The following is a 22,257-nucleotide window of genomic DNA, read 5'->3' on the forward strand; positions in this document are numbered from 1 at the left end:
CCCCGGCGGGGCTGCCCCCGAGGGGCCGCGGCGAGCGCGCACCGGCCCGGCTCCTCCCCTGCCCGGCTTTGTGCGGCCGCCGGCCGGACGCGGCGCGCGGGTGGTGCGGGCCCGGGGGCCGGGCCGGGGGCTCGCGTGGGGGTCGCCCGCGGGCCGGGGGCGCGAGCCGCGAGCGGCCGCCCCGAGGAGCCGCGCCGCCCGTGGCCCCGCACCCGGAAGTTTGTGCGGAACACGTGTTGACGGGAAGGTGAGGAGCGGCTCCCCTTTGACCTTTGAAAGTGGACGAGCGGCCGGCCGGGTCGGGCTGGACCTGGCGTCGGCGCCGGACAGCGGGCGCGGGCGGGCACCGGCCTGCCGGGGGTTGGGGGGGGGGGCCCGGGCCTGTCACCCGCGTCTCCCGGCCCGCGTCGCGGCGTCGCCTCTGAGGGGGAGCGCGGCCGGGGCTGCACGCAGGAGTCGCCTTTCCCGTCCCCACAAGTCGCTCTCAGGACCCCCGCGGGAGGGGACAGCGTTCCTCGCGGCCCTTCTGCCGCCACGCCCCGGCGCCCGGGGACAGCCGGGGCCCGGGGTCGACCCCGCGCGGCCCCTTCCCGCTGCCGGACGGGCGCTCCGGGCCGCCGGCGGAGGAGCGTGTGGAAACGCTCAGCCCGCCTGTGGTGAGGGCGCTGAGGCGGAGTGAGCGTCCCGCTCGCGGCCTGAGGCGGCTTCTCTCAGGGCCTTCAGCTGCGAGTGCGTGCCAGCCCTCCGTCGGGAGTGGGTCTTGATTTCAGAATTAACCGCCTGTGAAGGACGTCCGGCCTCGGGCCCGGAGCTCTGGCCGCCTGGGAACCCGAGTTTTGTTGTTGTTGTGAGACTGTGAGGCCCACACCGTGCCTACCTAGAGTCGGTGTGGAGACCGCTTCCTGACAGGACTTGCCTCACGTTAGCCTGGAAACGGCCTGACCCACGGCTCAGCTGGAACACTGGCCTCTGTCCTGGCATCTGTGCGGACCCGGGTTCAGTTCCGGGCACCACCAGAGCAAAAAAATAACGAGTCGATAACAGAATGAGGGTGACCTGAAATTTTTGCCGGTGTCTTTTTTTTCCTTCCTTCCCTCCATTTGTTGTTGTTGCCATGATGCTTTGTTGTGCTCAGCTGGGGGTGGCACACTTGCGGCATTCTGGTGTAGTGCTCACTAGATGCAGGCACACCCTCGGGTTGCTTGGATGCTGAGGAGCGGTTTGTTGTCCTTCCTGCAGCCCCAGGAAGCAGAACCTTTGTTCTTGGGAGGGAGCTCACGGCCTCACACTTGCGCGGCAGTTGCTTTTTGCCACTGAGGGTTTTTTTTTTTTTTTTTTTGGTTACTCCTGGCTTTGTAGTCAGAGGTTGCTCTCCGAGGTGGTGGTGGGTGTACTTGCATTGCCAGGGATAGAATCTGGGCCCCCGCTCAGACTGTTGAACTATGTCTCATTTTGTTATTTGTTATTTTTCCTCAACCAACTTTGAAGGCTGTTCGTGGCTCTGCTCAGGGGTCACTCCTGGTGGTGTGATCATAAGGGACCATGTGTGCTGACAGGGATCAAGCCACAAGAATCCGATACATTGCAGAGCGGATTCCCCACCCACCTTCATCCTTCATTTCATCTCCTTCCTGATGTTTTTTCTTTGTTCTTTCTCTTATTTTTATTTATTTATTTTTTTAAGGATTTTTGGGTCACACCTGGCAATGCTCAGGGGTTATTCCTGGCTCTGCCCTCAGGAATTACTCCTGGCGGTGCTCAGGAAACTATATGGGATGCTGGAATCAAACCCATGTAGCCCAATGCAAGGCAGATGCCCTCGCCACTGCACTATCGTTCTGTCCCCTCTTTTGTTTTTAAGAGTTGGTAGGTCTGTATTCAAGCCATATTGACGTGACTGGCTTGAACTAAGTACAAGCCAGTACTTTGGGTACACCTTAAATTTTTTTTGTAGCTGGGAAGAATGGCTTTTTTTGTAGGGCCGGGGATGAACCTTGGCTTCCCATCGAGGAGACGTGCGTGCTCGCCGCAGTATTACAGTATCCCCAGGCTTCTGCATTGAACCTCAGATCTGACGGGCACAGAATCAGAGAGGTTTCCTGTGCACCATTTGGTAGAGGCATCCTTCACCCCCAAAAAAGAAACATACTTTACAGCTCCAAGTTACATCCCGAGGCCCTGGAAGAAATTTTTTAACAGGAATTTTTTGTATAAGATTTGTTTAAAAGATTAATCACATTAATTTGTGTATTATGTTGCAGGTCGTAGCACAAATCAGTGATTTTTAAACTTTTCAAAGTATTAAAGTGTGATTTGAAGCATAACATACATTAGAACAAAAACATCTTTATTTCTTTGGTCTTTCGGCCACACCTGGCTGTACTCAGGGCTAACTCTTGGCTCTGTGCTCAGAGATGACTCTTGACAGGCTTGGGAACCAAATGGGGTGTATGGATCAAGCCCGTTGAATGCGTGCAAGGCAGACAGCCTTACTATCTCTCCAGTCCCTAAAATAAAGGCCTTTTATATCCTTGTCACCATTAAGAAACTGAGACCTTGAGATGAAGTTAATAAGGTAACAGCAGAGCAAACTAGGAACAGAATTAGAAACCTAGAGATCTAACTTCAAGATTCTGACTCTAAACCCTATACTAGTACTTTAATATCATAACTATTTTTCTTTCTTTCATTTCCAGGTCCCTGAAAACAAAAAACAACCACTAAAAGTATTTGTTTTCTCATGGGGTAATCTTGGGGGTTAAAACAGAAAATAATGCAACTTTGGGGTGAATCTCAAACTATCCATCTGAATTGGATGTGTTCGGAGAAGATGCTTTTTCTGTCCCGAGTCTTTTGGCCTGTGAGGGAGGGTACAATAAGGGACAGGCATATCTCTCTTTCTCACATAAACACAGACGTGGTGCTCCTGGTGATGGTCAGTGATGGTCCATGTGGGGATCCCATGCAGTACTGTGGACTGTACTGCATCTTCTGGTTTGCAAGCACACATTTCTGGGTATCTTTCTGCTGCTCTTGGTGCTTTTTTTCCTTTTTCTTTTTTTTTTTTGTCTTTTTGGGTCACATCCAGCAATGCTCAGGGGTTACTCCTGGCTCTGCTCTCAGAAATTACTCCTGGCTGGTGTTTGGGGGACCATGGGATACCAGTGATTGAACCTGGGTTGGCTTGCCTGCAAGGCAAACACCCTCCCCGCTGTACTATCACTCCAGCCCCTTATGCTCCTTTTTAAAGCATTTCTGAAAAATTGTATATATAGTTTTGTGAGTCCATTCTTCCTCGTGACCATCCTCAGCACCTCCTGGAAATTGAAAATCCACTTTTTTTGGTTGGGAGTGTTGGATCAATATTCCATCAGTGCTCATGGGCCATTCCTGGCTCTTGGTTCAGGAGTGATGTTTGGTATTGCTTTGGGGACCACGAGCAGCACTGGAGAATAAAATGGGGATCCCTGCTTAGAAATCTACCTTTAAGAAAAAAAGGGCACATATGTCCCTCCCCCACCCCATTACATTTATCCTATGACTGCCCTTCCAGTGGCTTCCTCCCCTACACTCCACTGCTTTAGTATCACCCCCTGTGAGAAACACTGGTTTGGTGGTTGGAGAGATAGTACACTGTGGGTGAGGTCTTTGTCTTTCAGTGGCTGACCTGGGTTTGACCTGGTATCACATGTGGTTTCCTGAACTCCACTAGGAGTGATCCCTGCATACGGCCAGAAGTTTGTACTGAGTACTAGTTGTGGCCCCACAAAATAAACCAACACCAACAAAAAATTTACCCATTAGGCCAAGGTACATGCCAAGTATACATTCAGGAATGTCAGTTTTTACTAGGTATTAATTGGGCATAGTGGATGCTTGACGGTTTTAGGTAAGAAAACTAGTATAGAACTAATTTTCAAGATAATCGATTGTCCAGAAATAGGGTTGGATACTTGGAAATAAAATGTTGTATAGGCATTGTGAAAAAAAATTACTTATAATGATTATTATTTTTTTCTTTTTGGGTCACACCGGGCGATGCACAGGGGTCACTCCTGGCTCTGCACTCAGGAATTACCCTTGGTGGTGCTCAGGGGACACATGGGGTGCTGGGAATTGAACCCGGGTCGACCGCGTGCAAGGCAAACACCCTACCAGCTGTGCTATCACTCAAGCCCCTATAATGATTATTAAAATGATAGTTAATAAGCTATTAACTGACGTTTCTTCCAAGTCATATAGCAATTCTATTTTTGCAGACTTCTGTAGGATTGGTTTTACTCTTATTTGAAGTTGAGAAAACTGTCACAAGGACTTTTTTACCTGGTGGTCATACTACTAGTGGAAGGTAGATATTGGTAATAGTACTGGGTATTGTTGGATTCTAGTAGCCTCAACTTCCTGGTGTGTTTCTGCAAGATATATTGAATGTATCTGGAAAGATCTGTTTTAGGGCTTAACAAAAGAAACCTTGTCCTCCTTGGAAGTTCAACTCTGATATTCTCCCTGGGAACTATATCCTTTCATTGTTCTGATTGGCTGTTTTCAGGATTCTCTTTCTGCCAGGGATAGCTCTTTCTCTCTTACTGTGTTCTTGTTTAGTATTTATCCTAGACACTTTCATAGGTATACTATTTTGACGTCAGCAATATTTCCAGTGCATTTCAGGTGCAGATGAAACCTTTATTTGATATTGTCCATTGTGATAGAATCACTCTGTGGTTACTAACTTTCTGGGCATATTGTTCTGTTTTTGGAATTTTAATTTTTTTAAGATTTCCACATGTTAAATGTCTCCTAAAGTCTACAAAAACTTCTTCATGGACATATTATAACACAATTCTTAACACCTAATGGTATTTGCATTTATATTGTATGTTGGGTTCAAAGCGAAAAGGCCTTTCCTCAGTAATTGCTACTTCTGCTAGAAAAAGATTGAATAAGGCCTTTTTTGGGGGGGAATTACCATCCAGCGGTGCTCAGGACTTACTCCTGATTTTATGCTCAGGGATCACTTTTGGGGCTCGAGGGACCATACATGGGATGCTGAGGATCAAATTTGGGTCAGCCACATGCAAGGCAAATGCCCTACCACTGTTCTATTGCTCCAGCACTAATAGTGAAATAATTTTTTAGTGTGTGTATGTTTTTGAGCCACATGAGGTGTTGCTCAGGACTAACTCCTGGCTCTGCACTCAGGAATCCTGGCAGGGCTACAGGGACCATATTGAATGCCTGGAATCAAACCTGGATCAGCTGCATACAGGACTAGCCCCCTTCCTGATGTACTGTTGCTCTCACCCAACTGATAGTAAAGCCTTAATGTTTAAAGAGCTCTGTAATAGCGGGTAGGGTGCTTGCCTTGCACGCAGCCGACCCGGGTTCGATTCCCAGCATCCCATATGGTTCCCTGAGTACCGCCAGGGGTAATTCCTGAGTGCAGAGCCAGGAGTGACCCCTGTGCATCGCTGGGTGTGACCCAAAAAGAAAAAAAAAAAAGCTTTGTAAGCCTGAGTACAAATTCTGTGAGTTTGTAATAGTTTTAGAATAGGAATATGATTAAGTATTACAGATTTTTGCCTAATAAAAATTAGAATGGCATATGCCATATTTATTTTTTCTTCCTTTCCTATGTTGCTTTATTAGGAGACATGTTTTATGGTACCGGGGAATATGCAGGTGTGCAGGGTAGGTTCTCTGCCATTGAGTCACAAACCTGGGTTCTGGTACCTTTTGTCTGTGAGTGCTGGCCTTCTGTACTGTTGGGATCTTCTGACTGCTCAGGGATCACTCCTGGCAGTGCTTGGGCGACCATATGTGGTGCCAGGTATCGAAACTGCATCAATTGTGTGCTTAACCTCTGTGCTATCTTTCTGGCCCCTGATAGTAACTTAAAATTTGATGGTCATACTCATCATTGCTGGGGGAAGCGAAGCCACCGGCTTTAATGCTTGGCGGTACTCTTGGTGTTCAGGGGACCATGCACAGTCCAGGGTAGCAAACGTGGGGCTCCCATGTGTAAAATGTGCACACTTTTGCTTTTGCTTTAAAATCACTCTTTTTTTTTATTTTTATTTTTTTAAAACTTTCTTTAATCAAACTTAAATTAGGCATCTCTGCTTCCTTCTCTGTTTAGGTTATCTGGGGTGGTTTTATTTATTTATTTATTTATTTGCTTTTTGGGTCACACCCAGCGATGCTCAGGGGTTACACCTGGCTTTGCACTCAGGAATTACTCCTGGCGGTGCTTGGGGGACCATATGGGATGCCGGGGATCGAACCCGGGTCGGCCGCGTGCAAGGCAAACGCCCTACCCACTGTGCTATCGCTCCGGCCCCCTAAAATCACTCTTATTTAATCAGTGAACTAAAACTTAACAGTGTTAAAGCTCCTGCCTTTTATTAACCCACACAGGTAATTATTTGTCTTCTGGTTTGTTGAAACAGTATGTCAGACAACATTTGCCACAATAATGTCTGTCAAAGTGGCTGGGCATAAAAACTTCAGCACCACATTCACTTGAAGGGCATGCCCAGCATTATGTTCTCATCCACCTTGTAATATTTCATTTTTTTTTTTTTTTTTTTTTTTTGCTTTTTGGGTCACACCTGGCGATGCACAAGGGTCACTCCTGGCTCTGCACTCAGGAATTACCCCTGGCGGTGCTCAGGGGACCATATGGGATGCTGGGAATCGAACCCGGGTCGGCCGCGTGCAAGGCAAACGCCCTACCCGCTGTGCTATCACTCCAGCCCCCAACCTTGTAATATTTCAGAACAGCCAGTTTAACCTTCTTTGACTTATGCTTATTCTTCTTGGGAGTGGTCTAAGACTTCTTCCTTTTCTTTGCACCACCCTGCCACCCTGAAGTCTTAATACGAGGTGAAGAGTGGACTCCTTTTGGATATTCTAGTCAAAGTACGCCCATCTTCAAGATGTTTACCAGCAGTGACAGTCTTTGCTGATTTTTTTTTGGGGGGGTCACACCCAGCGATGCTCAGGGGTTACTCCTGGCCCTGCACTCAGGAATTACTCTTGGCGGTGCTGGGGGGACCGTATGGGATGCTGGGGATCGAACCGAGGTCGTTTGCGTGCAAGGCAAATGTCATACTCGCTGTTCTATCTCTCTGGCCCTCTTTGCTGATTTCTTGTCCTGGATCTTGGCCTTGACATTTTCTGTTGTAGCTGAGGGTTCGACCTTGATAGTGATAGTCTTCCTCATAATGGTTTTCACAAAAATCTGCATCCTGGTGGTGGGTCCACCCATGGGTGATAGAAGGGAAGAGAAGGGTTAGATCTTAGGCCACAGGAAAGGCTCCTAGGAGGCTGACACATGCACAGAGTGTGCACTCTGATATCCCTCTATTCCATTTTTCTTTTTCTTTTCTTCTTGTTGGGCCATACCTAGCAGAGTGTTAAGGGCTTACTCCTGACTTAATGCTCAGAGATTAACTCCTGGCTTGTCTTGGCAGACCCTGTTTGGGGGATGTGTGTGTGTGTGGGGGGGATTGAACTAAGTAAGCACTGTTGTCTACTGTACAGCTCTTTGGCCCTCTTTTTCTTTTTTCTTTTTTGGATGGGGGGGACACCTGACACTGCTCAGGACTGACTCCTGGCTCTCTGCTCGGGATCAGTCCTTGTGGGGCTCCAGTACCATATAGGTTGCTGGGGATTAAACCTGGATCAGTTTTCTGCAAGGCAGAAAACTATACTGTCAATCCAGCTTCTGTTTTTCAGTATATTTTTTCGGTTGCTTTTGGGGCCTATGATGTTCAGGGTTACTCTTGGCTCTGTGTATTCACGGGATGCTGGGGATCAAACCCAGGTTGACCATGTGGAAGGCAGATGCCCTATCTGCTCTACTAACTCCCCAGCCCCCTGTTCTTCAACAGTTTAAACAAAATTATCTTTCAGAGTAAGTCATATAGTACAGGGGTTCAAACTTGCCTGCGCAAACGTGGCTTGGGTTTGGTCATGGCATTGCATAAGGTCTCCTGAGTCTGGTGAAGATTGATCCCTGAGTACAGAGCCAGGAGTAAGCCTTGAGCACCCCACTGGGTACTTGTGCAGAACTGTTAGGTCAAGATTATCCAAAGTAAATGGGTGTGAATCCATATTCCCGAAGCTCATTGGTCCTTATGAAGTATTTTGTGGATTAAATGATTTTTTTAAAAGGCCTGGAACAATAGTACAGCGGGTGGGGTGCTTGCTTTGTGTGTGGCCTATCAAGGTTTGATCCTAAGTGACCGTATGTCCCCTTGAGCTCTGCCAGGAGCAATCCCTGAACACTGCCAGGTATGACCCTAAAACAAAAACAGATTTTAAAAAGAGGGGGAGGGGTGTTAATTAAAAAAAATTATTAAGTTTTTTTTTAAGCATTTTTTTTAAGCACTGTGTTCTAGGGTAATAGTCCAAGTGTGGTCAACTAGGTCTATTTTCAAAGATTTTCAACTTTCTTAGAAGGTGTGGGGTCTTTGTGCAAACTCTTGGTGTTCAGTGCTCTTGCCTTCTTGATTTCATCAATAGCTTTTGAGTCACACTTGGCAGTGTTGGTGAGTAGAGGGGGCACTGTCCTGGCTTAGTGCATGGGCATTTAAGCTGTGCAAGGAATTGATCTGGGCCCTTAAATGCAAGTAGGAGCTCCAGTTTATCTCCCTGGCCCTTAATTTTAATTTTAAACTCATTTATTCTGAAGTTAGTGTTGAAATTTACTAGGTTACCTATGGTGACTTGATATTTATTGGAGAAGAACATGGAGGCTTTGGGAGTTTAACAGTCTAGATTCCAGTCTTCTGTTCACTGTGTGGGTGTGGGTGACCTTGGTTAGATAATACAAGCTTTCTGAGCCTGTTTTATTTTTTAAATTACAGTGCTATCTTGTCCAGAATTATGAATGACGTGGTCAGTCCTGTAAAAGATAGTCACTGTTATTTTATTTCCCTTCCTTTTTTTTTTTTTTTTTCTTTTTTCTTTTTAGGCCACCCTGGGCTCAGGGATCATCCCTGCCATTCCTCAGGGGATCATGTGCAGTGCCAGGGATTGAACCTAGGCCGAGCATGTGCAGGGCAAGTACCTTACCTGCTGTCCTATCTCTCCAGCCCCATTAACTTTTATTTAATTTTTTTTTCTTTTTGGGTCACACCTGGTGAATCACAGGGGTTATTCCTGGCTCTGCACTCAGGAATTACCCCTCGAGGTGCTCAGGGGACCATATGGGATGCTGGGAATTGAACCCAGGTCAGCCGCGTGCAAGGGAAACGCCCTACCCGCTGTGCTATCGCTCCAGCCCACTTTTATTTAATTTTTATTTAATTTTTAAAGTGAAGCAAGATACTTTTATTGAATGAAACTTACTTAGAAAGATTTGAGGAGAGAGGGAAAATGTGTTCAAGAGAGAACACAGACTTCTCCAGAATGGGAATAAGCAAAGAAACAGTAACTAGCAAGAGATATGAGTGTTAGGGAGAACAGGGACTTGACATGCAAAAATTAACAAGCCTGTTAATTTTTGTACCTGAAGCTCTGTGTTTTGGGGGAAGTCAGGGAGTTTAGATTATACGTAGAGGTGCTCAGGGGCTATTTATTCCCAGCTCTGTGCTCAGGGTTCGCTTCTGGTTGTGCTTAGGACACCATATGCAGTGTTGGGGATGGAACCTGGGTCAACCACCTGCAAGGCGTGTCCTAACTTTTTCCAGTCCCTAGAGCTGCTTGCTTTTTTTTTTTTTTAATTTTTTTTTTTATTATTAATGAATCACCATGAGTTAAGTTATAAACTTAGGGCTTTCCTGTTTGCATTTTGTTTATATCCCTCCACCAGTGTTCCCAGTATCCCTCCCGCCCTTCCACCCCATCCCCCCTAGAGCTTCTTTCTAAACAGCACACAAGAATATGTGACATAGACCTAGCTAATGGAGAATTTCTTCTTAAATATTTTGTTTCCAGTTAAAATGATAATATTATTCTCCTCCCTTTCCTCTTGTTACAGTGACTAGGAGTCGCACATAAGCTGTGACTGTGGTGTCCCTGGGGTGGCATATTCCTGGTCACGGTGTTCCAGAGATTGCACACACTGTTGCCGAGTGGGTTTTGGGAGCCCTCAGAACAGAGCTGCTGTGATTATGCCTGTCTGCCTGCCGTGAGGGCAGCAGTAGAGATTGAATTTAAGACCTCAGGATTGAGGGGCTGGAGAGATAGCACAGTGGGTAGTGCGTTTCCCTTGCATGCGGCTGACCCAGGTTTGATTCCCAGCATCCCATATGACACCCACCCCCCCCAGCATCGCCTGGAGTAATTCTGAGTGCAGAATCAGGAGTAACCCTTGTGCTGTGCATCGCTGGGTATGACCCAAAGAGCAGCCAAAAAAAAAAAAAAAGACCTCAGGATTGTGAGACAGTTGCTTTCTTTTTTTTGGGGGGGGGTCACACCCAGCGATGCTCAGGGGTTACTCTTGGCTCTGCACTCAGGAATCACTCCTGGCGGTGCTCAGTGGACCATATGGGATGCTGGGAATCGAACCCGGTTAGGCCCGTGTAAGGCAAATGCCCCTACCCACTGTACTGTCGCTCCAGCCCCAGCAGTTGCTTTTATCACTGAGCTCATCCATCTTCCTTTTTTTTTTTTCCTTTCATTGTTTTGGGCTATACCAGTGGTGATCAGGGCTTACTCCTGCCCTGTTTTCAGCAGGGCTCTTGGGAATTTATGGGGACTTCCAGGGATTGAACTCAGGTCAGCTGTGTGCAAGGCAAACACCCTCCCCATATACTGTCTTACCTCAGGACCTGCTGTCTATAGTCTTTAAAACAGTGATGTGTAGTGATCTCCGGGCAGCACCAGGAGTGAGCCCTGATAGGGGGGAGTGACCCAAACCCTCTCCCTGCAAAAAAGTGAATGCCCAGAAGCCTGAGAGATGATTCTGATGGGTTGAGCTTTCTATGGGGAGATCTGCGTGCAGTCTCTGGTAACCTCATCGTCCTATAAGCACTGTTGGTTGTATTCACCCTACCGGTGACATTGAACCAGTAGTCCCCAAGCACTGCTAGATGGGACCCCTCCCCCAAAAAAAAAGAAATTTAAAAGTTACGGGGCCGGAGTGATAGCACAATGGGTAGGGCGTTCGCCTTGAACGCGGCCGACCCGGGTTTGATCCCCGGCATCCCATATGGTCCCCCAAGCACCGCCAGGAGTAATTCCTGAGTGCAAAGCCAGGAGTAACCCCTGAGCATCGCTGGGTGTACCCAAAAAGAAAAAAAAAAAGTTATGGTCATTCTTAAGTAAGAACCTTATTTGGGGGAAGAGTTGTGCCACATCTGGCAGTGCTAAGGGGACCAGTATGTGGTACTTGGGATCTAACCAGGTTCTTCAGGCAAGGCAAACTCCTGTAGTATATCTCCTGCCCCAATATTTTTTTTATAGGACATAATGAAATAATGCCATTTAATACTATTACACAGAGAACAAATGGACTAATTGAAAATATCTTTAATATGAAATTAATTTGAGAGCAACAGGTTTCTCTTTTATATTATTTGCTAGGGCATACATGGTGATGCTCAGGGCGATACTCTTGGCTCTCCACTCATGGTGATACTCTTGGCTCTCCATTCGAGAGTCAGTCCTGGAAGTGCTAGGGGGATCATAGGGGATGCTCGGGATTGAACCCTAGTTAGCTGTGTGCAGAGCAAGCCTTTGCCCTCTGAACTATCTCTCCTGCCCTAAGAACAACAGAGTTCTCAAATAATATGTAGAAGTTGATTATTGGTAAAAGAGAGGAAAGTGGAAATTGAGAATGTTCTGGGACCATATAGTGTAGGGATTGAAGGTGTTTGCCTTGCCCGCAGCAACCTTGGTTCAGCCCCCAGCACCACCTGATTCAAAGCATTGCCAGTGCAATCCAGAGGTCCCTGAATTGCTAACAGGCCGGAGATGCAGAGCATTGGTGTGTGGGCCTGGGTAACCTCCAGCACCACAGGACCCAAGCAGCCTCATATCCTTGGGTTCTGGTTTGAACCACCAGCACAGTTGGCCAAAAAGGGTTTCCTGGCACTGCGTTTCGGGATCAGTCCTGGAAGGCTCAGAGACCACGTGTGGTGCCCAGTATCAAACCCCGGGTCCACATGTGAGAAAGACGCTCTATCCGCGGTCCATGTCTGGCCCAGCAGTTCACTTTTGGTGATAGAGTATTTTGAATCTGGCTTTTAAGAGAAACCTGCACTTAAACTGTGCTCCTTAAATACTTTCTCTTTAAATTTTGCAAACCAGTTTTCAGCTGAGGTCAGTCCTTTTTTGGTAAGGGCTATCCCCTGCCTTACTTGGGGATTACTCCTGGCTCTGCTTTGGGGACATGGAGACCATGTGGCGCAGGCCACTTGCGCCAGCACTCTGCGCTGTCTCATCTGAACTGTTCATTTTTCATTTGTCTGTTTTCTTGGGGTGGGGCGGTGTCCACACCAGGCAGTGCCCAGGGCTTATTATTGGTGCTCCTTAGGGATCACTTCCTGCAGGTTTGCGTGGGCACCATAGAGGGTGCTAGGGGTCACACCCAGGCCAGCTGTGCAAGGAGAGTATGCTGCCCCTGTACTATCCCTCTGCCTCTTGTTTTATTCTTTAGAGTCTCCCCACCCCCCGCTGTTGCCATTATTTGCCTCTTGGTCCTACTGAAGTGGCTTATAAGGATGTCTCCCAGCTTTTTGTCTTAATATTATTGCTTCGAAGTTTGCTTCCACACTGCTGTGGAGTACTTAAGTCACAAGTCCCAATTAATTCAAGTGGTCCTCTGTATGAAAGCCCTTTAGTCACACCAGTTATCCAGGTGGTTAAGTGAACAAGGGGTACCACTGTGATTAGGAGAATTTGTGTACAAGGCTGTGGGTGATGTCTTCTTTCTCTGTCATCACCTGAATCTTCTATTTCTGTTCTGGGTTTCTATCCTCATTTTTTTTTCTTTTTGGGTCACACCTGGTGATGCACAGGGGTTACTCCTGGCTTTGCACTCAGGAGTTACTCCTGGTGGTGCTCAGGGGACCATATGGGATGCTGGGAATAGAACTTGGGTCAGCTGCGTGCAAGGCAAACGCCCTACCCACTGTGCTATCACTCCAGCCCCTCTATCCTCATGTTGAATTGCTTCTAACAGTCTTTCGTATAGAGTGCCCCTGTCTTTCATGCTTGATGCTTGGTGACTGTTTGGATCATCCTTGACCCTCTGATTTCTTCCTTAACTCAGCTCCGTCTGCTATAACCTCTTTCCCCAGACAAAGCTAAACATTTCCTTTTTGTTCTTACTGCATTTTGTAGATATATTCTGTTAGTCATGTACTTCTTTGTTTTTCCTTTGGTAATGTGAGTTTCTTGGGACTATTCTTTTGGTCTGGTGGGTGGGGTGGGTCACCACAACTAAAGATATGCAAGCACTGTCGGCAGATGGGGGGATGCTGCGAAGTTGTGAGTCAATATTGCAACCAGGTGTGTATGTGAGAGCAACAGTAGCAATAGCAGAAGGGACATAGAAAATTAAAATTCTCTTCCCCCTTTCCCTTCCATCATAGCTACTATTGGGAGCTTATGTACACACACACAAACACACATACACACCACCACCACCACCCGCCACACCCACCCGACTGATTCTTGGTACGGAGTTTTAGTTGTGCTGGCATCCTTGCTATCCTTGCTTACCTGGCAGGGGTGGGAGTCACACTCTAGTTGTTCTCACAAGAGTTGCTATGGTGCTGAAATTTGTCCTTGCCCTGGAGACATTCATCCTTCCTGATATGATGTTTTCATGTCTTTTAAGGTGTGCTTGTTGGGATGGCACTCCTTTAGTTGTAGTTTTCACACACATTTGGTTGTGAGGTGGTTGGAAATGACCAGGAACCAGGCAGACAGCAGCAGTGCCAAGCTCATGCTGTAGACATAGGATGGCCCAAGCAGTTCAACTTGGTTGCTTGAGGATTGTAATCCAAGTCACTGAGCTACTCATGGGGACCCAGAGAAGAATTCTTGGTTGAATTTTAAAATCTGTTTATTTTGGGCCACACTCGGTTGCAGTCAGGACTTATTCCTGGTGCTGCACTCTACTGGCTGGACTTGAGGGACCTTATGTGATTTCAGGGATTGAACCTGAATTGGTCTCTTGTAAGGCAGGTGCCCTCCCCTACCCGCTGGCTTCCTTAGTTGAATTTTAAAATGTTGATTTTTATATATAGGTTTATGTTTTATGTATAGAATAAAATACTTAAAAGAGAAATAATATCTTTTTAATGTTAATATTTAATATTTTAAAGATGGTGGAGCCAGGGCAAGATTTACTGCTTGCTGCTTTGAGTGAAAGTGGAATCAGTCCTAATGACCTCTTTGATATTGATGGTGGAGATGCAGGGCTCACGGCGCCAGCGTCTACTCCAGCTCAGCAGGTAAGAGCTTCTCAAAGCCTCTGGAAAACATAGGTGTTTTTCTTTTTCCTCTGTTTTGGTTTTGTTTTGGGACCATACCCAGTGGTGCTCAGGGCTTACTCCTGGCTCTGTGCTCAGGGATTGCTCCTGTTGTCCTGTTGGGGCTTGGGAGACCATATGGGAGGCTGAAGATTTAGCCTAGGTTAGCTATATGCAAGGCAGGTGTCCTATCTGTCCTGTTGCTCTGGTCCTACTACTTTTTTTTTTTTTTTTTTTTTTGGTCACACCTGCTCAGGGGCTACTTCTGACTCAGTGCTTGGGGTTATTTTCAGTATTTAAGTGTCTGCAGTGCTCAGATTTGGACCCATGCATCCTGAACGTAATGCACGTACTCTAGTCCTGTTGAATATTCTCTTCAACTTTAAGCCTTTACTTATTTTTTGCCTTAGACCACACCTGGTGGTGCTGGGGGACCCAAAGCTAAGGGTTGAACCCAGGGTTTTTTCATGCAAGGAGTATGCTCAGCCAATTAAACTCTCTCCTTGGTCCATTTGAAATTTGGGTGGGGGGGTGAGTACTAGAGAGCCAACCCAGATTCTCACACATTGGAGACACATGTTTTACTTCATATGTGATACTGAATTATTTTGTTTGTTTATGTTTTTGGGCCAAGCTGGCAGTGCTCAGTGCATATTCCTGGCTTTGTGCTCAGGGATCATTCCTGGCAGTTCTCAGGAGACCATCTGGGGATTGAACCTGGGCCAGCTGTGTGAAAGTGGCCTTTCAAGAGCCTTACCCACTGTCCTACGGCTCTGGCTGATTCGAGCTATTTAAAATGTTGCTTTATGTGTGGGTATGCATATATGCTGGGGGACAAGGTTTGAGTTACATTTGGTGTTATTTGGGATCTGTGCCAAGCTTTGCAGGGGTCCTCTCACCAGAGACAGAACCAGGGTCAGCTGTATGCAAGACAGCGTCCTATGTTCAGTGCCAAGAGATTTTCTTGTTTTGTGTTTTGTTTTGTTGGGGATTGAACATAGGGACTTGTACATCCAATGCAGGTGCTTACTGCTTAGCCATACCCCCGCTTTTAATCTATTTTTTTCCTTTAATGTATATGTAAAAGTAAGATAGGAGTTGCTTAGTTGTTTCTCTGGGAAGGTTATTACTTTGTTTAATTGCTGCCTTTGTTCTTCAATAGAGATGTTTTTCTGTTTTTTTTTTTTTTTGTGCTTTTTTTGGGTCACACCTGGTGATGCACAGGGGTTACTCCTGGCTCTGCACTCAGGAATTACCCCTGGCCGTGCTCAGGGGACCATATGGGATGCTGGGATTTGAACCCGGGTCGGCCGCGTGCAAGGCAAACGCCCTACCCGCTGTGCTATCTCTCCAGCCCCTAGAGATGTTTTTCTGAATTCACATTATACACATTCTCTGAGGCAAAAACTGGATTCTGGGGCTGGGGTGAATGCCTATCCAGGAGTCAGCTACTCTATCCCAGGGAACCAGAGTGCAACTGGGTGTGTCCCCTTCCCCCCAAACCACACAGTACCAGTTAAATTCTATGTTAACATAGTTTTGTCAAGATACTCTGCTTGCAATTACTGCAACTTAGTAGCTGTTATCAGTAATTTTTACCTTCAGTTCGATTTTTGTTTGTTTTAGCAAAAATAATTATATCTTTGTTCTTGAAATAGTTCATGCCAACAGTATTTTATTTTTTTCTCTAATGTTTTCTCTCCAGTCAGTACCACTTAGTACAATAGAACTGGGTTTGGAGACTGAAACAGCAGTTCCTGTTAAACAAGAACCAGAGACGGTACCTACTTCAGCACTAATAAATGTTAGGGTAAGAGTTATCTAGATTTGACGTTAACATCAAAATGGTTTAGGATCGCAGCTTTTGAACTTTTTGTGTGGTGCTGGGGAGTAGACTTAGGACTTCATATATGCCAAACAGGTGCTCTTCTCCTGTGCTATAGTCTTCACCTGCTCTCTTCTTTCTCTCCAGTGCCCTACTCATCTTCCCTGTAAACCACGCATTTCACTTTCCCTGCTAATTAACTTGAGCAGGAGAATTGAGAGGAAATAGTTTGCCTGTCGTTATATTGCAGGTGTTAGAATATTCCTAGGCAGCACTGGGGAGGATGTGTTAGGGGTCATGGTCCTGTACTTTATATCTAGAACTCAGTTCCATCCCTGGCACTGCGTGGCTATCAGAGCACTGCCAGACATGACCCTCAAAGTCCCTGAGCACTGTTGAGCTCCATCATTGAGCCATTTTGCCCCCAGACCTTCTAATCCCTGCTTGAGAGTCACCACACAAAAAAACGGGAAGGAAGAAAATGATTTGGTTAGATGACAAGTGTGCATGCACTGCACACTGGAGGCCTGGGCGCAGTCCTGGCTCTGCACTGACTTCTGAGCACCTCTAGGGGCAACTTAAAATCTTTTGGTTTTGGCGCTCTTCAGACTCACACATTCTCTCCCTTTCCCTCCCTTCCTTCCTCCCTTCCTGTCTCTCCCTCTCCCTCTCTCTCTGTCTCTTTGTCTTTATCTCTGTCTCTGTCTCTCTGTCTCTCTCTCTCCTGTTGGGGGCCACCAGACTCAATCTGGTGGTGATGGAGACATGGACCGGTACCCTTGGTGCTGAGAGTCAGTCTTTAGGTCTGTCGTGTGCCAGGTGTGCTTGCCACCATTTGTTTGAACCATGTTCCCAGCCTCAAACACAGCGACTTATAAATTAAGCAGACTGTTAGGGTGGTTGGTTAGGGTGATGGCAGAGTGGTTGGTAAAAATATATTTTTGTATGGATGAGAGATGATCTCAGCCAGGGGGATGATGCAGTGGTCAAGGCATTTCCCTTCCATGAGCTGCCACTTGGACCCTAGCATCATGTGGTCCCCCACAGGCATCACTGGACACAGCCCTGGAGGCCCCCAAGTACCACTGGGGTGGCCTGAAGAATCCCTGGACTTATAGGGCCTGAAGAACACCGCATCGTCGGGCTCTTGGTTTGAATTGCTACTAGACTGACTAATAATAACTGGGAGAGGCCTACGAGCACTGTGAGAGGATCCCCTGTGCCCCCCTTACACACACACAGTGTTGTTGAGCGGTACATTATTTTCTGTGGTTTGGGGCCAACCTAGTGGTGCTCAGGGCTGACTCCTGGTTCTGTGCTTAGGGATCACTCTTGGGGGCTTGAGGGATCATATTGGGTGCCAGGGTGCTAGCTTGGTAGCGAACCCAGGTTGATCGAGGCAAGTGACCTAAACTGCTATACAGTCTCTCCAGCCCTTTACTTGAGGATTTTGAGCCACTTAGTTAGGGAAGTACTAAGATTGTGTTCGTAGCTCTTATATTGAAGTGTTACTATATTGTTTGCTTAGTCTAATTCATTCTGTGCTTGAAAATGAAATCATTGGTTATATAAAAGATCACACTCCAGGGCTGGAGCGATAGCACAGCGGGTAGGGCGTTTGCCTTGCACGCGGCCGGCCCTGGTTTGATCCCCGGCATCCCATATGGTCCCCCAAGCACTGCCAGGAGTAATTCCTGAGTGCAAAGCCAGGAGTAACCCCTGAGCATTCCTGGGTGTGACCCAAAAAGCAAAAAAAAAAAAAAAAAAAATCACACTCCTACCTTCCTTCCTTCCTCCTTTGGTTTTGGGCCACACCCAGCGGTGCTCAGATCTTAACTTCTGGCTTTACTCTTAGGAATTACTCCTGGTGGTGCTTGGGGACCATATGGGATGCTAGGAATTAACCCTGTGGTCAGCCACGTGTGAAGTGAAGCACCCTACCCACTGTTTTTCCGGCCCATTTTCTTCCAAAGTTAAACTTTCACATGTTTAATTAAAAATAAAGTGTCGATGCTTATGAGAATAAAATACTTAAACTTTTTTAGTGTTTGTGTACATGTTCTTCACGAGAGAAGAGTACTCTTCAGTAGTGTAATACATTCATTGTTATTTCCAGCAGCAGCCTCCGTCTACTACAACATTTGTGCTCAATCAGATTAATCAACTTCCAACCTTGGGCTCTACAATTGTAATGACCAAAACCCCACCTGTAACGACAAATCGGCAAACCATCACATTAACCAAGTTTATTCAGACCACAGCCAACACACGTCCTTCAGTTTCAGCACCCACAGTGCGAAATGCTATGACTTCTGCACCTTCCAAAGACCAGGTTCAACTGAAGGACCTGCTGAAGAACAGCAGCCTGAACGAACTCATGAAGCTGAAGCCTCCAGCCAATATCGCGCAGCCTGTGGCCACTGCAGCTAGTAAGTCTTTTTCTTTTCTGCAGTGTCAGATTAAAACGTGTGTTTTTATGGGTTTGATTGGATATCAGAAGAATTGGGCAGGAAAGAAGTGGCATCTGCATATCTATACATTTAGAATAAGGGAAAGCTGATATCTTGAAGTGACAGGGAATTGGGGCCTGAGCGATAGTGGACTGTGTGCTGGCCTTGCATGCAGTGGACCCAAGTTCAATCCACAGCATCCCATATGGTCCCCCGAGCACTGCCAGGGGTAAACCCTGAGCATGCCAGGTATTGGCTCCCCCACTCCCACCCCCAACCCACCCCCCCCAAAAAAAAAAAAAAGAAGAGAAAATGGAATTAGCAAGTGGCTGTTTTAACATCTTGTGTGGAATAACAGGTTAACAGTTTTCTGGTCTTTCTAATAAACTGGTCTGGTCTCTCAAACTTCATGTGCCTATGAATCACTCGTTCTAAAATAAAATCTGATTCTTGATTGTAGGCCCATAAGATTCTACTGCTTAATCCTTAAATGTTTGAAGCTGGTGCTTTGCTGCTTCAGCTCTGACATTAAATATTTTTTTCTCCTGACTTTTACTTTTTGTGACGTTGCCTGTCAGTTGGTGTCAAAGCTGGTAGTTAAACATGTTTTAGATAAATTCTCTTAAATATTTTCTTTTTTCTTTTTTGAGTCATACCCTGCGATGCTCAGGGGTTACTCCTGGCAGTGCTTGGGGGACCATATGGGATGCTGGCGAATTAAACCCGGGTCAGCCACATGAAAGGGAAACACCCTACCCTCTGTACTATTACTCCAGCCCCTCTCTTAAATATTCTTTAGGTGAGATCCATAACTTTTTCTTTTTTCTTTTTGAATCAGACCTGCAATGCTCAGGGGTTACTCCTGGCTCTGCAGTCAGGAATCACTCCTGGCGGTGCTTGGTGGACCATATGGGATGCTGGGAATCGAACCTGGGTCAGCCGTGTGCAAGGCCAACGCCCTAACCACTATACTATCACTCCAGCCCCAGATCCATAACGTGTTTTTTTTTTTTTTTTTTTGCTTTTTTGGTCACACCCCGCAATGCACAGGGTTACCTCCTGGCTTTGCACTCAGGAGTCACTCCTGGCGGTGCTCAGGGGACCATATGGGATGCTGGGAATCGAACCCGGGTCGGCCGCATGCAAGGCAAACGCCCTACCCGCTGTGCTATTGCTCCAGCCCCTCAGATCCATAACGTTTTAATGATAACTTTATTGAGATAAATTTATGAACCATAAAATTTACCTCCTTTGGGACTGCTTTGAAGGATCAGTGTGCGTGTTTTTTATTCAGGAAACCTGGGTTTGATTCCTGTCACCTCATAGTCCCCTGAGCACCACTGAGTATGACCCTAAAACCAAAACCAACTACATAAATCACTTTTTTCTACAATTTTGAGTATCACAATGGATTTTAGTATATTTTGCTTTATTTTTTATTTTTTTCTTATATTTTGCTTTTTTGTTTTTGAGTCATATCAGATGATGTTTGGGACTTATCTTGGCAACTCTGAAGATCATATGGGATTCAGAGAATCAAACCTGACTCAGCTGCATGCCTTACACTCTGCATTATCTCTCTAAGGATCTCAGTGTATTTTTAGTTATACACCCATCACTACTAGCTAGAGGATAGGTTTAGGCTAGGCTGGGGTTGTTCTGAGGTCACACCTGCAGTTTTTTTGTTTGTTTGTTTGTTTTTGGGTGACACCTGGCGGTGCTTAGGGCTTACTTCCTGGCTCTGTGCTCAGTCATCACTCCTGGCAGTATCAGGGGACCATAATGGGGGGCTGGGATTGAACTCAGGTCTTCCACTTGCAAGGAAAACTTCCACTCGCTGTGCGATTGCTCTAGACCCACCCCTGCGGTCTTAATGGGACTTCTCTGCTCATTGCTCAGGTGCTTGGGGCCATGGGGTGCCAGGCATACAAAACACATTATATTACATAGCCCTTTGAATTCTCTCTCTAGACCTGGGTGTAGACTTAAGGGAACAGCTCAGCAGTTAGATCACATCATATTAGAATTTACTTCTACACTAAATAACAGATTTTATAGTTTCTATTGTCTTTGGTAAATCTATTTTGGGGCCACACCAGTGGTGCTGTGGGGCTTTTTTTCTGACTTTATGCTCAGAATTGACCCCTCATGGTGCTTGGTGGGCTGTAGTCAGTGCCGGGGGTTTGGAACAGGCCCAGTGGAATGCATCCAAATGCCTTTGTTCTGGTACTTTCTCTCTAGCCCAGGCTTCAGAGCCTCTTGCATGCATAGCTTATGCTCCTATGCATCCAGACGATGCTCTAGTTCTGAGAAGCTTGTCTTTGTTAATTTTTATTGCTTTGAAAAATAAATTTTGGGCCACAGTTGGATGTGCTCAGGGATTATTCCTGGCTCTTGTTAAGGGATACCTCCTGGTGTGACTTGGGGAACTGTGTGGGGTGTGGTGGTCAAGCCTGCGTCAGCTTTGTATGGTGCTCGGACCTTACTTGTACGATCTCTCTGGCCTAGATATTTTTACTTATTTTCTGTCCATCTATTCCTTGTGTTTTGTTTTTGTGTCCATTTACTGTACCTAACTTCACTGAGGGGTTGCTGCCTGCTGTGCTTGGGGGTGCATACCATGCGGGCCACCAACTTGAGCATCCCGGTGCAGAGGGCCTACTCAGCCCCTTGCGCTCTCCAGCAAGGAGTTCCTTGTTTCCAGATTTCTCCCCCTTCAGTGTCATTCACTATAACAGGGTGGGGTGTGTGTTCTTAGTTTCCGCATGGCATTCAGCGGTTGAGAGGAACGCTGCTGACTATGCTTGGGGGCTGCTCAGGGATCCAGTGGTGCTAGGGATTGAGCCCTGCCCCCTCCCGAGCTGGAGGTCTCCTAGGTCACATTGTTTCTTTATGTAGACAGATAGCATTGCATGTTTTCACCCTTATTCACAGTTTGCTGTGGGTAAATTTTATTGGATGTTTTAAAAACTGGGAATAGAAATATAATTTATTCCAAAATGTTCATTGACTCCCTTCTCAGCTGATGTAAGCAATGGAACAGTAAAGAAAGAGTCCTCTAATAAAGAAGTAGCAAGAATATGGATAAACGACATGAAGATGAGGAGTTTTTCCCCAACCATGGTGAGTTCAAAAGCTATTTCTCTGTAGCTTCGTATAACAGAACATTTAACTAGAAATACTCTAAAACAAGTCACATTAGTCTGTGGAAGAAAGGTTGGATTCCTCAGCTACATGAAATTTTTTGTTTGTGGGTAGTGCTGGTTCTGCACTCAGGAATTACTCTAGTTAGTGTTCGGGGACCATATATGGGGGTGCTGGGGATCAGACTCGGGTCTGCCACATGCAGAGCAAGCACCCTAACCGCTGTACTATCTCTAGCCCCCTAGAGAGGGCATTTTTAGGAATGCAGTTCAAATGAGCACAAATGAGGTATGGTTGCTGTGTGCTTGGGTGACCATAAGTCAGCAGTGATACTAAGTAATCCAGAGGACAAATGAAAAGGGACAAATTTATATGATTGCAAGTGAGATGGAAGATGCTGAGGAAGCAA

General features: G+C 46.4%; 1 protein-coding gene and 1 pseudogene across 4 annotated transcripts in view; one reads left to right on the forward strand and one right to left on the reverse strand.

The window, feature by feature from the left end:
• Positions 1 to 22,257, forward strand: part of SBNO1 (strawberry notch homolog 1) — a 64,432-nt gene that overhangs the window by 443 nt on the left and 41,732 nt on the right. Inside the window, exons 2-5 of one of the 4 annotated variants that reach the window (XM_055146728.1) lie at positions 14,283 to 14,411; positions 16,135 to 16,239; positions 18,371 to 18,683; positions 21,727 to 21,827. In XM_055146728.1, the coding sequence (XP_055002703.1) occupies positions 14,283 to 14,411; positions 16,135 to 16,239; positions 18,371 to 18,683; positions 21,727 to 21,827 (648 nt within the window). The remainder of the gene's footprint in view (positions 1 to 14,282; positions 14,412 to 16,134; positions 16,240 to 18,370; positions 18,684 to 21,726; positions 21,828 to 22,257) is intronic. The other 3 variants (XM_055146729.1, XM_055146730.1, XM_055146731.1) reach the window with 3 other exon arrangements.
• LOC129406983 (ubiquitin-40S ribosomal protein S27a-like) lies at positions 6,376 to 7,454 on the reverse strand (annotated as a pseudogene).

Source organism: Sorex araneus, chromosome 9 (assembly GCF_027595985.1).
Source record: "Sorex araneus isolate mSorAra2 chromosome 9, mSorAra2.pri, whole genome shotgun sequence".
In the NCBI taxonomy this organism is placed as follows: Eukaryota; Metazoa; Chordata; class Mammalia; order Eulipotyphla; family Soricidae; genus Sorex; species Sorex araneus.